The 15,740-nt window shown below is 41.3% G+C and overlaps 1 protein-coding gene across 1 annotated transcript; it reads left to right on the top strand.

Annotated features, from left to right (window-relative positions):
- Nucleotides 1–245: 245 nt before the first annotated feature.
- On the top strand, nucleotides 246–10,809 carry NSL1 (NSL1, MIS12 kinetochore complex component; the record flags this gene model as incomplete). Its single annotated transcript, XM_009708607.1, has 5 exons — nucleotides 246–327; nucleotides 4,323–4,453; nucleotides 7,009–7,063; nucleotides 9,855–9,922; nucleotides 10,531–10,809. Coding segments are annotated over 5 exons (615 nt in total), but the record flags the coding sequence as incomplete, so codon positions are not given.
- Between the last annotated feature and the right edge of the window lie 4,931 nt (nucleotides 10,810–15,740).

Genomic DNA, 15,740 nt, shown 5'->3' with positions numbered 1-15,740 from the left:
GGGCGCGGGGAGGCCCGACGCTGCAGGATCTCATCTCTGAGCGCCTGTGCCCGCTCCTGCCGGGGACCCGGTACAAAGCTGAGGCGCCCTGCGGTGTCAGCCCTTAGCTTAGCGGGTGTACGTAGCTGTTTCCCCCGAGGTGGCCGACCCGGGCAGGGCGGTGAGGCCGGAGGGATCTTTGCAGCTGCAGCTGTTGTGTACGTGTGCCTGAAGGATGGCTTCTCAAGCTCTCCCGTGTCTTGCAGAACTTCGAAACAGCGGTAAGGGAGAATGTTACCATTAATGGGCAGCCCTGGGAGGAGACTTCGGACGACTCCGAGCTGCAGAGTGGTATGTGTTGGTTTCCATTCATTTTCTGCTGGGTGGTCTTATTTTGGTTTCTGCATGTGGTATTTCCCCCCAGCTATCTGTGGCAGTAAGGGTGCTCATGGAGCAGGTAAGGTCGAACTCCAGCTCAGATGTGCTCATGTAAAGACCTGAAGTGCTGCACTGCGGGAGCTCAATTCTTACAGAGCAGTGTTCATAAACAAAAAGAAAGGTAACCAAGAGGTGTAGGGACCTCTATCCAAGAGAAAAGGGAAGGGGAAAGTGCTTTATCTGAAGGATCGTTGCTTGTTTGACACTTCTGTCAAGATCCTTATAGATCTTGAGGCACAAGTTCCTTATAGATCTTGAGGCACAAGTTCCAGCTATTGTTAGTATGATGCCTACATAACTTAAAGTATCTGATATTAACATGGGAAAAAGTAGAAGTTTAACAAAGCTTAATGGCAGCTGTCTTGCTGGAAAGTCTACAGCAAGCTTTTAGAAAGTCAGTATTTCAAAGCGAGATTCTTCGTTCAGGAGGTTAGGAAAGAGAATGTTCTATTTCATCAGCTTCTCTTATCAGAATAAAGGGAACATACAAAATTTAATGGAATAGGGTAAGGTGATTTATTTTTAAAGCTAGAACACAGCCATAGGATCCAAGTCTGGAGGCTTCCTGCCCTCTCTGGGCAGTTTCTGTGTTTGACTGACCTGATGATGAAAAACTCCTTTCCAGTGGCCTGTTGGGATCTCCTTTACTGTAATGTATCTGTTGCCTCTCATCTTTTGGCTGCACACCTCTGAGAAGAGCCTGCCTCTGTCCTCTCTAGAACCACCCTTTAGGTAGCTGAGGGTAGCAGTTAAATTACTCCCTAGCCTTCTGTTCTCCAGGCTGAACAAACCCGGCTCCCTCAGCTGCTTGTTATACATCATGTGCTCCAGATGCCAGCCCTCTTGCTGTTCCATTGGAATTGCTCCAGGACTCAAATGACACAGTCTCCCAGAGCATCCAAGCTAGGATGTTATGGTCTAGGTAGGTGAGAGTTGTGGCTGGATGGTAAATCTCAGAGGGTAGTGTTTAATGGTTCATGCTTTTACCTCGGGGCTGATTACAAGCAGAGTTCCTCAGGTGTCTGTTCTGGGACCTGTTCTTGTTAATGGCTTTATCCATGACTTGGAGGAGAAGATGGAAGGTGCCTTCACCCAATTTGCAGCTCACATCAACTAGGGTGGGATGCAGTGAATATGCTCAAGGGCAGGGCCATTCAGTGGAACATAAACAGGTTGGAGAAATGCATCTGGGAATCTCATGAAATTCAGCAAGGACAAAAAGCCAAGCCCTAAACCTGGGAAAGGGTAACCCCCCGCAGAAGTGCAGGATGAAAAGGACCTGAGGGTCCTGGCGGGCTAACCATGAGCCAGCCTAGTATATTGTGTCAACAGAAGTGTACAGTGTCAACAGAAAGTGATTATTTGGCTTTACTCTGCACCTGCTAGAGCACATCTGGAGTAGTGCACTCAGTTTTGGACCCCCCCCAAGTACAGGAAAGTTGATAAACTGGAGTGAGTTCATCAGAGGCTGCCAGGATGGCCAGAGGACTGAAGCACTTGCCCTGCGAGTTCAGACTGAGAGACCTAGCTTGTTTAGCCCAGAGAAGACAAGCCAGCTTTCCAGTGCCTCCTGTAAGGGAGGTTACTGAGAAAGTGGAATCAGGCTGTTTATTGAGGTGTGCAGTGAGGGAACCAGAGGCAGGGGTCATATTGAAAGGGGAGGTTCTGACTTGATGTAAGGAGGTTAAAAATCACTATTAGGATAACTGAGCGTTGGAAAAGAGCTTGTGTCGTCTGCAGCGCTGGAGGCTTCCAAGAACCAACTGGACAAAAGTGTCCTGAGCAACCTGGTTTGAACTGGGTGTTGACTTTGCTGTGAGCGGGGGGCTTGAGAGCCCTCCTGAGGGCTCTTCCAGCCTCAGTGATCTTGTGTTGGGGACATTGGCCCAGATCTCTTCCTATCCAGAGACCCTAATATTTTGTCTGTTGCTACTATTTAATATACAAATGTTTAAAACTATTGCTATATAATCATATATTTATATGTAGTATATACAATATGTTTATAGTGATTGGTTTTTAAATAATAGTAGTGGAGATTCTTGCTAGTCTGGTGTCCAAAGAAAATTTCAGTGTGATTCATTTGCTCACTTGAGTTAGATGTTCTTTGCCTGCAACCTGGTGCTTTTTACAGTTGTACAAAGCTAAAAATACAGATATATTGAACTGGCTGAGGAGAAAGAGCTCTTTGAACTGTTTTTTGGTCAGGAAGCTTCTGCAGTTTTAGTTCTAGGATGATAAAACTCCAGCTCCTTTGACTACAAGGTCAAAAATGCACTGGTCTCGCAATACAAAATGCTGAACTGATTCAGGCTCACTTCGCAATTAAAATTTGTTCAAAAATTCTTAACAGGAAAACTTTGTCTAGATGGATGTTATTTTCAGTAAGTTATCCTTTGTCTGTACAAGTCTAACTTTATGCCAGCTAAGAGGCTGTCATCTTCCTGCAGCTGGCATAAAGCAGGTGTAAGTACTGTATTGTGCTTTTTAATTTTATATAAATTTATTTATGTGCCTATCTCTGATCCAGTTTGAATCACCAAGTGATCTGGCATTTTGTGCCTTCAGTGTTTGTGTTGACCAGTGGCTCAAATCTTTCCTCTCTACACTTAAATGATTTCATGGTGATCCTCAAACAAAGAAAACAAACACACAGATTCTTAAAACCTTGATTTTTGCCTTTCTGAAGTTTACAATCACCTGATTCTGCACAGATTGACCAAGAGAGGGTGCTCAAAAACCGTTCTGTAGCACTAGATTGAAAACATTGCAGAGCTTGCAAGGTGTGCTCCACATGTTAGTGGGAACAGTGAATTTAAATGCTAAGGAGTTTGAAAAGTTTAATTAAAAAATAAAAAAGCAAGACTATTGTCAATGTTTTGGATCTCCACTGGAGGAGAAAAATGATAGGAGTGTGCGGATGGAAGAATATAGAAATGTGCACTACCTTTCAGTTACAGTTAGAATATAAGATTGAGTAGTTAATTCTGTTTTCTTCTGTAACTCTTGATTTTTTATAGTTTGTAATGATGGCATGTGATGTCAGGAAAGTGCAGACATTTACGTGTCTAAATTTTGAAACCAGTTTTAAAATAGTATCTTAAGCTTTTAAAATTGTTAAGTTTAATTGCAATCTTGGAGAAGCTAAGTACCTTTAGTAGGGTAGCAGTAGTAAAAACACCAGTTGACAGCTGAAAATATGTTTTAGGTATTTAGTCTAATCTTATGATTGGAAAAGCAAGCTATGAAAGTTAGCTCCTACCACGTACAGTCTCTTGGGCCTCAGATGTTGAAAGCAGACATGTTTTGGTTTTTGCAAACTTGTTATAACTAGTAATTACAGGTGTTGTCAGGATGTAGAGTATTTCCAGGAACTGTGTTTTGTTAAGGTGGCATTGTATATTGTCATGTTAAACTGCATGTTTGTGTTCTATATGATATAAAATCAGTTATGCTTCAAATTACTGTTTGGATAGTTGCTGTTTACTTAATGCTTGTAAATTACACAGATAAACCATTTTTCTTGCTGCATCTTGCATTGCTTTTCTTCAATTGAAAAAAAAAGTTATCTCGAAAGATAGCCATTTCTTTGTGAGACTTTCTTCATAGATTCCGAGTTCATAGAGAAATACGTATTTGAATTTTTTCCCCAGCTGGTTCTCCACCTCCTCCCACCCCCCAGCTCATGTACTTCAAAAGTAGCTGGCCAACATCAAGTTATACTCCAGTTTCTGTATCGCCTTAACAAGGAAATTCAAGACATATATTTATCTCTTCATTGATAATCACACATGATTTCTTATTTCAGATCTAAAGCTTTTTTTTTTTCCTTATAACGTTGTCTCAAATGAAAAAAAAATTGTAGGAGAATTCCTACAATAACTTTGTGTGTTTGTCATTTTTAGGTTCCAACATTAAAATTCTTGAAGATCAGTTTGATGAACTAATAGTGGAGACAGCAACAAAGCGTAAGCAGTGGCCTAAAAAGATACTGATGCATTATATCCAAACCATGAAAGCTGAGCAAGAGATGTTGGTGAGTAACCTAAGATTTTCAGAAAACCTTTGCATTTAATAGCTGCTGACTGTGTGTAACTTGAAGAAATAAATAATCCAATGTTGACCTTTAAGCTCCTTCCTATTGTTGCTTTTGATTCTTTGTCATATAATGAAATTGGTTTTTTGCATTAATTGGCTCTTCAGTAAAATGAGGGTTACTACAGATTGTTGTGACTATGAGTGAATTGGGCCTGTGGCATAGCTCAGCAAGTTACTTAAGCAGATGGCTTTAGCATGATGACTCATGATTTACAAGCCAGTATACACCTATTTATCTTGTCAAATCCAGGTTTCTGAAATCCTTGGCTGAAGGATGGTTGAAGTACTGAATGTATTGATACATACAGATAGATATCACCATGTGCAGTATATGACTGTTAAAAAGATGTCTGTGTTTTCCTAAGCACTTTTCTTGAGCTATTAACTACATGGAGTAAGTACTTTCAGTAAAGAAAGGGAAAAAAAAAAAGTAAGTGGATTAATGAATAGGTGCAGTAATTTCTCTGTGGTTTTTTTTTTTTTTTTTTGATACTGAGTGTAAAGTAATTACTGACATTAAATAACCCGGTCATGTCCTTGATTGCTAAATTTATTTTCTGCAATTACAGTAGGCCTGCCTTTTGCTTACCTGCTGATTAATTGGGAGTTGATTTCCTTTGGAAAAAAAAAGGACAAGATGCAGTGGGCACAAGTGGAAATACAGGAGATTCCATTTAACTATTTAAAAGCAAAACAAAACAAACTGTGGCGGTAGCCAAACACTGGCACAGGGTGCCTAGTAAGACTGTGGAGTCTCCATCCTTGGAGATACCCATGGAGATACTCAAAACCTGACTGGATGAGGCCCTGAGCAACCTGCTGTAGTTGGCCCTGCTTTCAGTAGGGGGTTGGACTAGACCATCTTTAGTGGCCCTTTCCAACCTCAGCTATTCTATGGTTCTATACTAAAGAAGACAGGGATTTATTTTTTTTTCAGACAGTTGTTTAAAAGCCTGCATTGCATTTCTGAGGACTGAAATTCACAGGCGTCACTCTCTAGGTTAGCCAGGTGTACATGATTTCAGTAAGTAAAAGTGCACGGATACATATTTGCCTTAAACATGAGATATTTTCTAACATATTGCTTTCTGTGATTTCTCTGGTTTATCAATATATCAAGTATGTAAAACAAACAAAAAAGATCAACTAAAATAAAATATACTATTGCATAACACCAAGATTTAACAAGATCTTTTAATCTTTCTGCAAAAGGAAAACTATGTTTTACCTGAGTCCCAAAGTGGATTAGATATTTAGAATGCCTGTCGTGCTACCTTTTTTCTGTTGCTGATCTTCTCAAATTTTATACCACCACACCTAGATGATTATTTTAATTAAAAGTGTCTGCAAAATGTAGAAAGTTTTTAGTTTATGTCTGTAAATGAAGTGGCTTTTTTTTCCTTCTTGGCTACTTCTGCGAAGGTATTAGTGGTTTCTCTGCTTCTGGTTAAGGAATTTTTATGTTCCTTTTTGACCCTAGCTGCTCCTGTGATGCATGTTTTCTGAGGCATAAAGGACAACTCTAAAGACACGGTATATCAGGAGGAAACAACTCATTTAGTGTGGTGATCTCCCTATAATTGCCAAAGCAAGAGGTCATCCTGTAGGTTTTCAGTCAATACGTTCTGTTATGTTTGAGGATAATGCAGGCAATTTTTCTTCTTTTGCTTGGAGCTGTTACTGTACACTTGCTAAGAAGATGTGTGAACTGTGAAAGAAGTGCCCTGGTAAAACTACAGGGAGCAATAATTAACCTTCCTCCTACTTTTGATTGAAGAAGGCTGAGGGACAGCTCCTGAAGTGGAGAAAAACACTAACTTGCAGATGATATAAATTATGTTCCCATGTCTTTGCTTTGTTTCCTTCTTCCCTGGTAGTTACTTCTAATTCCACCTTTAATATAACTAAATATTAGTTGTATTCATTGTTTATTATTGGTTAACTTCATGTCACAGTTTGATGTCAAGTCACAAGGCTTACAGTAGGACCAAAAAGTCAGAGAGCCTGGCTTGTGAAGGAGAGTGTTCTTACTTATGCGTAAGTAATTGCAGGGCTAGAATGTAGTCGTTTAAATAGTTTTCTTTTTCTTAGCTTTTGAGTTTGCTCCTCTGTGAAAGCGTACTAGTTTTGTGAGCAGCTGTTTAGAAGCCAGAGCAGCTCTTTTTCCTCAGTTGTGCAGCAGGTGGCAATGCCTCTTCCAGAATGCCTGGATTTCAGTTTAGTTCTCATGCTTTAATAATTAGAATTCTGCAAACTAAAGCAGATTTTGGAGACATGTTTGCAGTGAACTTAACTGTGTTAACCAGAGCACTATTTCCAGTAACTGGGTGTCTATAAGCTGTACCTCTAGTCCATTCTTTTTCTAAATAATTCTGCCACCATCTCCTTGTATTAGACTTTCTCCATGGTTATGACTGCTATGTGTGTATTAGGTATCTATTAAACCAACAGGGTCTTCCAAAATTTTATTTTTTTTTTTCCCCGAATACGCAGAAGCTTTACCAGCCTGTCGTAACACCAGAAGAGATAAGATCACAGCCTTCTCAAGGTAAAGATTTCATGGTGGGGGTAACTGTACTGAGGAAGCACTGCCTACCTTACTGGCTAGCTGTAAATGCTTAAGAAGTTTTCTTTCTTTAAACTTGTTTAAAATTATTGACTGTTTAAATAATTAACTAAAATAGCGAGGAGTTTGTCGTAACTGAATTTATTGCTGCATCAGTTTATTGTGTCCGTTTCTCTTATTCTAAGTGCTGTCTGCTGTTAGGTGCTGTACTTAAAGGCAAAAGGTGGCCACTCTGTGTGTATTGGGTAGAAATTGTCACAGAGCTACCCTCAGCAGGTTTTCTTACTTCTTTCCTTCACCACTGGTGGAGGCCAGATGGGGAACTAGATGGATCGCTGACATTATACTTTGACTGCTCTTGTGTTCCTTTTACATGAATACTAGAAATGCTTCAGTCTCTCTTCCTGATCAGTGAGTTTCTTCAGGGAATTGAAAGCAGTTGTGTAGTACTCGGTGATGGCAGTGTTGACTCTCCTAACTTGCAAAATAGGCACCAAATTTTATCCTGCCTGTGTCATTTGTATGGGCTGATGAAGAAACAAATTGCAAACAACGTCACAGGTTTGCTACATGCTTTTGAAAGATTCCTTCTACAAACACCTTGGAACAAGACGGTGTGTTTTGCAGTTGGTTATTGGGATGTGCTATTTTGAGGCTGGCCTGAAGAAGTTGAAAATTTTGTCTTGCCTGTTCTTAAGTATTCACAAATTACAGAATTTACCAATGCTGTTCTAAGTTGAAAAGCATGGTTACTGAACCCTCACTATGGATTACTGCACTTGATGGAAAGGTGGTGTAACAAGCAGTGGTGTTAAAGTTTGAGAAGCTGAGTTTGCTCTTCCAGTTCTCACCCTGCTGATCTGACTTCACTGTAGGCATCGTTTCCTCTTTGTAAACAGGAGACATTACTTCCAGAAATGCCAGCCTGGGCAGCAAAGGAGCTAACAGGAGCAGTAAAGAGTGTCACTTCATATCTGGGTTTCTTTTGGTTTCTAGTGTCCAGATCCATGCTTTTCTGATGTGAATCAACTACTTCTTATAAGTTAGTAACAGCTTGCACTACGGTATTGCCTTTTTAGGTTTGGTAACGGCAAAGTCCTAGCCAAGATAGCACAGAGTTTGTGCTGAATTTTAGTATTATGTAGTCTTTGGGAAGTTTATGTATCCCAGTTTAGCACATACAGTGGCCAGAAACCAAAAATGTTTAGATTACTCAATACCTTTCATTTCCTTTTTTCATTTCCCTATGTTTTGGAAAGCCTTGAACACTGAGGAATATAATGCTGTCCATGTCAAGCTGAACTCCTGCAGGCAAATTTCATTTAATTGTGTGTCAGTCTTTCTGTATAACGAATAATCCAATGTTTTTTACTTTTAACTCCTTCCTTGCCATTTCATAGGGTCACCAGTCTTCTAATCCCAATACTGTACTGTAAGAATGCTTCATTGTGGACATACCCTTCTTTCAGAGACTGCCTGTTCATAGGCCTCTGTGGTGTGTTTAAAGAGGCTGCTGTTGGACTGTTTTTCCTTCCAGACTCTGAATGATGGTGCCTTTTAGCATCCATGTTCATACATTGATTATGCGTTCCTAAACCATGTCTGATCAGCACATTGGGCACGTGGACAGACAGTTTAACAAAACACCGTCTCTTCCTGCTTACTATGTTTCAGCGGGTCATCGCTGTCACCCTGTGCTGGAATACAGTGATTGACTTAAATTATTTTCAGTAGCACTAATGAGGTTGACTTCAAAGCAGAATGCTGTTTTTAAGCCTGAAAGGCTTTAGGGGGGTGTGTACCATCTGACATTGTATCCTACTGCAGGCACTGGTGAAACCCTACAGAAAAATAACAGTAGTGGAGGTGAGGCTGCTTAGTTCCCAGGAGCACGCTTGCTTATCTGCTGATGTTAAGTTTTTGTTGATGGCATAACATTGCAGACAGAATGGCGGAGAACATGCAAAACAGTTTTATAATAACTTAAAGAGTTTAACTCTGGAGTAAAGAAGTATTATTGCTTGTAAAGCAATTGTCAAAAACATATATTGTGTTGATGACCTTGCCATATTGCTACTGCAATCAAGTATATGCCATTGTTCCCCAGTATTCTGCACCTGCTGCCTGCCTCAGTGTTCCTGAAAGCTGCTTTTTCCTTTCTTTTCTTATTAACCCAGTAGAATTAATGCAGTTCATGTTGTTTACGCTTGTTTCTTTTTTATTCTTCGTGTTAATGCCTGGTAAATTAAAGCAGGAGAAAAATGTAGCCTTTATGGTAGAAGCTGACTTCTTGGAGCTGTAAGATTTTTTTTTTTTTTCCCCTCCTTAAAACGACGTTCCTTCATCACATTTTCTCCACAGTTGTCTTTATTCTCCTTCTTTTCTGCATTTTTATCAAATGTAATATGAGCTTGAAAGGTTTGAAAACAGGTTTATTTTTTTCTTTATAACTGTTCTCTTCCCTTATGTCAAATACTGTCTCTGTCTCTCATCTTTTGTGTACGCTGTACGTTTTCCAGTGAAGAACTTGGCAGCTTGCTATGGTTGAGACTGCTAGACACTACTACATTTTGAGTGAGAAAGAGTAATAATAGTAAGATAAAACATTCATTATACCATTGAGGATGACAGCTTGTAAGGGATGTGTTGTAGGTTTACCTTTCATAGAGTGACTCTACTGCTTTTCTGTCCGATTTCTAAGAAGTCGATAGCAAGTACTGGGGGGAGGGAGTTACATTTCAGAAGTTTATTTGGGCTTTATGTTTTTCTGTAGATGCTTACATCGCAGATCTGAAGCAGATGACAGAAATGGCATCCAAACAGATCAGTGGAGCAATGAAGGTGAGATCTCTGCGTGCTCCAAGAGAATATTTTTATTTTCTTGATCTGATAACATGTCACAAAACAGGAGTTCTTACTCATTGTGGTAGTAGTTTTGTAGAAAAAAGCCTGCATGTGTACTTTTGAAGCAAGTACATCTTTAGGTTTGGATTGCTGAAGTTGTGTCTGTAAACTGTTCCCCCTCACATGGTAGTAAGGAAAATTACCCTGTGGCTGTAGGAAATATTTTTACAGAGATTTTAGAACCTGCAGCATCTGAAAAATAAAACATCTTTTGAAGACCTGTACAACTTCATATAGCATGTGACATTTATTACTTCAGTACCAGCTTAGGCATAAATTGTGGTGATCTTGTGATACTTACTGAGCTTAGAGATGTAATGAAGGACCCATTAAACTCAGCATACTCTTTCCATGGCTTCTGAGTGCAGATCCTTGTCACTGTTAGGCTGGTAGCTCTCAGTTCCCAACCTTCATCTGCCATCCTAAGGATCATCTCTGCAGACACTGAAGCTTTTGTGCCTTGTCAGAATCTAATTAACATATTTCATGCATTGTAACCATTACTTTTCCCGTGTAACTTGAGATACTTGGGTTTGTTTTTGCAGTCTCTCCCAGTGCTAATAGAAAGAGCAGAAGGTTTTTCCGAAGCGTTAACTTGGCAACCAACTTTGGAACTCTGCAAGCTGCGGCAAGAAGTCTTTGCTGGTTGCAAGGTGAAGGAGGAAAACAGCGTCCAAAATTCCATATCACCAGGAGAAGTCACACCAACAGACACTGATACCAGTAAAAGTCCTTATGTTTTGCTAAAAAGAAAAAAAGCTGCAGATTCACCAGAAGGAAGACGTTACCCACTTCGACGGAGGAAGATTACTCTCAGTGCCTGAATTTCTCATTTAGTATTTTCAGATTGGAATCTCAGCTGTACTCTTGTTCAGTGAGCTCAGTCTTTTTTTTCTTAAAGCTTCGTCTCCCCTCTAATTCAGTGCTATACATGGGAGCTTCCTGAAGTATTTAGTCTTTGATCCTTTTAAATATTTCGATTTTTACTGTCGCGCTAATGGTATATGGAAGCCTACACGTACCAGTAGCATCCAATATCCAGCAAGTATATTTGTCGATTAACTCTCATTTTTTGCTGTGTTATTACAGCATTTAGCTTCAGTCCTCATGCTTCTTTGAGTTTGTGCACATGCTTTATGTATGTGGACAGTCTTTTAGTAAACCACTAAGTGCTCGTTTACATTAAGCATGTTTCTGAAGAGGTTGGAGAACATCTAGTTCTCCTAACGCACCTTCATTTATTACTGAGTTGGGTGGCTATGTTTTTTTAGTAAAAAAAAAGAAATTCACGCTGGAGCATATTGAAAACACCAGACAGTTTTTAGAAAATCCGCACGCAAATGTGACATTGGTCCCTGCTTTTCCACCTTTTCCTGAATTCAGGTCAGCTGGGCTTATTTATAGTCATGTTTGTTTAAATTTGGATTTTTAGTAGTTGTGCGTATTTACTTGCACTGTGCCCTTCTGAACAAGGATTTGACCACCCACATCTTGCCATCTGATACTTCGTTTCATGTAATCCAGTTATGCAGTCTGGGGGTTTCCTGGACAATATTTTTACACATTACAGGATCTTGACTTGGGTCACGTGTACATTTGTGATGTTTAACTAAACTTTAAAGATCAGTATAGGCTACCAGTAAATGGTATTAAGTTGAGCTAGCTTACTAGGTTTTTTTCTTTACACATTAATACCTAGACAATTGCACAGTAGTACTAAATTAAGCGTTGTGTCTTAACAATTCATAGTTTTTTCTGGTTTATGATTGCATGTGCTTGCAGTAAATATGCATGTCTAATATGTAACGTATTTCTCACACAGTAAATGGGGAGTTTTTTTAGAAGCTTTATTAATGAAATGTACTGTGGTAAAAAGGTCCAATTTAATGTCTAAAAGACTGAAAATTTTCAAGAAAACGTGGCAGATTTTAGCATCATTTAAAGGTGAGCATCTGTACCAAAACTTTGTATATTTAATCATATGTAAATATTTGTTTCCTGTCGCTCTTGTATATACAAATGTGTGTTTTTATACGAAGTAAATTAATCGATTAAGTAAGATCAAAGTTTCAGATAATGTTGTCAGTTCTAATCCTGGAATAGACGGTGGCTGAACAGTGAGTGTACTTCAGAAGACATCTGTGTTAAATTTTGGCTCAAGTAACTGCAGTAGTTCCATTTACCGCCTTTGAACTCACAACTGTTATTAATCTCAGGGCTACAAAGGGCCTAATGTGAGAGAGGACAGGATGTGAGAGGGACTGGAGCTGCGAAGCTGTGGGATGTGTGACTGGGACGGTTTTTCACACAGTGACTTGCTTTTCTAGCTGCTTTGAGTGCACGTGCTCCATGCTGCGTTAAAAATCCCCACCGTGGCTTTCTTCACCAAGATGCACAGATACTCTTTAATCTGAGTGTTCCTAGACTAAGATGAGCCCTGCAAGATTTTGCATGGCTATCAACATGGTATTTGAACGTTTTCTATGTTAATAGGGAGATTCCCTGCTATTCTCTGCGAATAACGATAGGCAAGTGCAGAAAATGGCTAGGAATAGACATATCTCTTTGAAGAGGTCCTGTCAAAAATGGCCAAGGTAGGGCAAATGCCTTAAGAGATAAGGAGGGAGAGCACTCTGGATTAAGACTTAATAAGTGAATTAATGAATTCGCCCTACAGTGCGTGTTAGTGTTAAAGAGATTGCAGGGTGGTTGGTCTGCACAGGATTTGAAGGAAGTGGGAATGGATGCCCTGAGCTAGGGCAGTCGGGCCTGGTTCCATGGCCCTCGTTTCAGCTGCAGCTGGGTGGAAAAGGAAAAGAAACGCATCTGGAAACGCTGGCCAAATAAATCGTGTAAAGGAGGATAAAGATAACAATCAAGATTCCGAGTGCAGCATGTAAACTATGAATTTACAAATCTCTGATGGCTACTTTTGGCCAAGTGGCAATGGAAGGTGTCAGAAGACTTCCCTTTAAATGCAAGTTCTGTGACGAGCTAAACTCAACGTTTGAATGTTCAGCTGTTTTTCAAATGACTATTAAAAATTTCTACAGCAAGCGCTATCTGCGACTAGCCGTGCCTGCGATCTGTTCTTCCCACTGGCAGAAATACATAAAATACTTCATTTTTTCCCCATTCCAGTAGCCTTTTGTCCTTCAGTTAACTTTTCATAGAAATCAGCAGTGTTGTGCAAGACGAGTGTCTAATCAGGCTTCTACTGAAATGTCACAACATCCAAACTTCTTATTTTTAACTTGGGGCGAATTGGTATTGCATCAAGAAATGTCTGGTAGTTTTTCTTTATATAGCCTTTGAATTTTGTAAGACGGCTCAATGGTGGTGGATCCTTGGGAACATTTGCAAACCAAGTTTGAATTTCTTGGCTTTTTGGGGTGAGATGGAACATATCGCCGTTTGTTAGCATGTAGCGTCAGCAATGTGCTTATCGCTTGTGAGGTGGGCCATCCCTACCCAACAAAAACTTGGAAATTGGAGCAGTATCCATGCACACTTTTGTTGGGTGTAGTTTCTGAACAAAGGGGATTACAAACAGCTTGCAGGGAAGCTGCTCTTCCAGAAATCTTCACATGGACACCGATGTCTGGAAGCTTGGGTACGCTGGTGCTCTGAAACCCAGTTCTGGTACGTGCCGTTCTTCAGAAGAGCCACGCTGTGCTAAGCTGCGCTCAGCAGCTCTACTCTGCATGTGTGTAGGCTGCTTCAGTGCAGACAAAAATCACTGATAAACTGCCATTATAAAATGTAAACTCAGCTGACTAGACTGCTTTCTGGGCTTGTTTTCTTTCCCGCATAGAAACGCTCTGCTTTTACTGCTGCATTACCTGGAATTACTGTGTAGGCATTTCTACAGATGTACCAGAGATAGCTTTAATACTAAGCAGAAACTTGTTCCCACAAGCAAATTTTGACTTGTAATTTCCTTTGCCGCTTTGAACAAGAGTAGACTGTATTTAGGCTCAAGAGGACTTGCCCCATACTTGTGGGATCCTGGAAACCTTACTCTACAGCTGCTGGGAGTTGTCCAATGAAGTAGATAATTGTTCAGTACTAATGAATTTTTGGTAAGCTGCTCAGGATTTGATGCTGTTAGATAGCCTGCTTGTGCAGTTGCCATGAACGGCAGCATTGCTCCCGAAAAAACACGAGAGCTTCATGTGAGGCCACTTCAAAGTCCCTCTGTGGAAGGGGGCTTTTTTTTCCCTGCAGATCGCTTTGGAGGGATGTTGAGGTATTTTGTCCGCATGGTTGATGCATTTTATTACAAGAGAATATACCTGTTCCCTGAGCTTATGAAAATATTGACTCCTAGTCCGGTTTATTTCAACTGCGCTTAAGCTACAAAGGCAGCAAGGAGCCCAGCGCTCTCTTTTTAAGCAACTGTCCCAGCTAAGTCTCTGCTCGTGCCCACATCTCTGCTCCTTTTCTTTTACTGCATGATGTGTAGTTAATGCAAGATGGGACCGTTTCGAAGGAGCGGTTGAGAGCAATTCACCCTCTAATCGCTGACCGCCTGGCAGCTAGGGCTGCCTTCCCGGCGATGTTGGTTTGGATCCCCTCAGCTGGAGAACGGCAGTGAACCCACACCTTCTGCCGCCTCCATCAGCACCCCCTTGCTGAGCATCCTGGTGTCGGCATGTTGGGTGGCAGAGGAAGGGAGAAGCAAGACTGCTTTTAAAGAAAATGGGGCTGGGAGCATCCTGTAAGACGCTTGGGAGATGCAGCGCAGTCTGGGGATGCAGGTGAGGTCAGGGCACTTTGGCGAGGGTGCCCATCTGAGCTGTGGGTCGCCGTGGCCATTGGGGTGGGGAAGGCTCACAGGTACTCAGTCCTCTGGGGCCAGAGGAGCTCTGAAACAGTGCAGAAGCAAAGGCGTGGGTAGCCTGGAAGATGGAGAGACAAGCTGCTTTGAGGTGGAACAGCTGGGGAGAAACACTTCCCACCGGGGAAGTCCTGCTCAGGTTTTTCAGTGATGCTGATGGTCCCGGAGCCTACCAGGAAACCTGTGGCAGAGCGCAGACTTCGGTTTGACTTGGGACTCCCAGGCAGCGCGGTTCTCTAGCCGTGAGCGCCAACTGTTAGCCAGATCTTCCTGAAAGGATACTCTGTATTTACTGAGTTTGCAAACTTTGTAACCTCATCTTCATCTAAGCTGGATGACTCAAACTTCTGGGGAAACCAGAAAAATAGGGAAGTGTCAGATTTATTAAGATACCTGGGGCTTTATGAGTGACTGCCCTGCAGTTTGGGGGCACTTAACCCTCCTCGCATGGCCATGCGTTTGCCCCGGTGAGTTTAGCACGGCCAGGAGCGCACACTAGTTAGCGTACACAAAGGCATCTAGAGTGAACGAGGATGATGTTGAAGTGCCTGTCAGCGCAAACACCTTCCCTTCCTGCAGAGCAGAGGGCCAAGATAACGCTTCGATTAAAATGTAAGCAAAGTGTGTGGAGGGGTAAAAGAAATATTGTTCAGTCTGTTAAAATACTCTCGACAGAACAGTCAAACAGAGAGATTTTTGTCTGCAGTAACCGTGTTTTCAGCAGTCCTTGTCTGGCTTCGCCTTTACAAGAAGCCTGTGGCATTTCCTTATTATTTAAAGGAACAGAGCGAGTAGCGAAAGTGAAAATCGCTTTATCCCAGCACCGATGCCGTGCCCTCACGCCCATGAACCCTGGCTGAGCCGGCGGTCACTCCTCTGGAGCTCACGCCGCTGCCGAGGGCCGATGTCGGAGAA

This window comes from Cariama cristata, unplaced genomic scaffold, assembly GCF_000690535.1.
Source record: "Cariama cristata isolate BGI_N322 unplaced genomic scaffold, ASM69053v1 Scaffold40600, whole genome shotgun sequence".
Classification (NCBI taxonomy): Eukaryota; Metazoa; Chordata; class Aves; order Cariamiformes; family Cariamidae; genus Cariama; species Cariama cristata.
The sequence above is the reverse complement of the archived record's forward strand: the minus strand, read 5'-3'. Positions and strand labels throughout refer to the sequence as shown.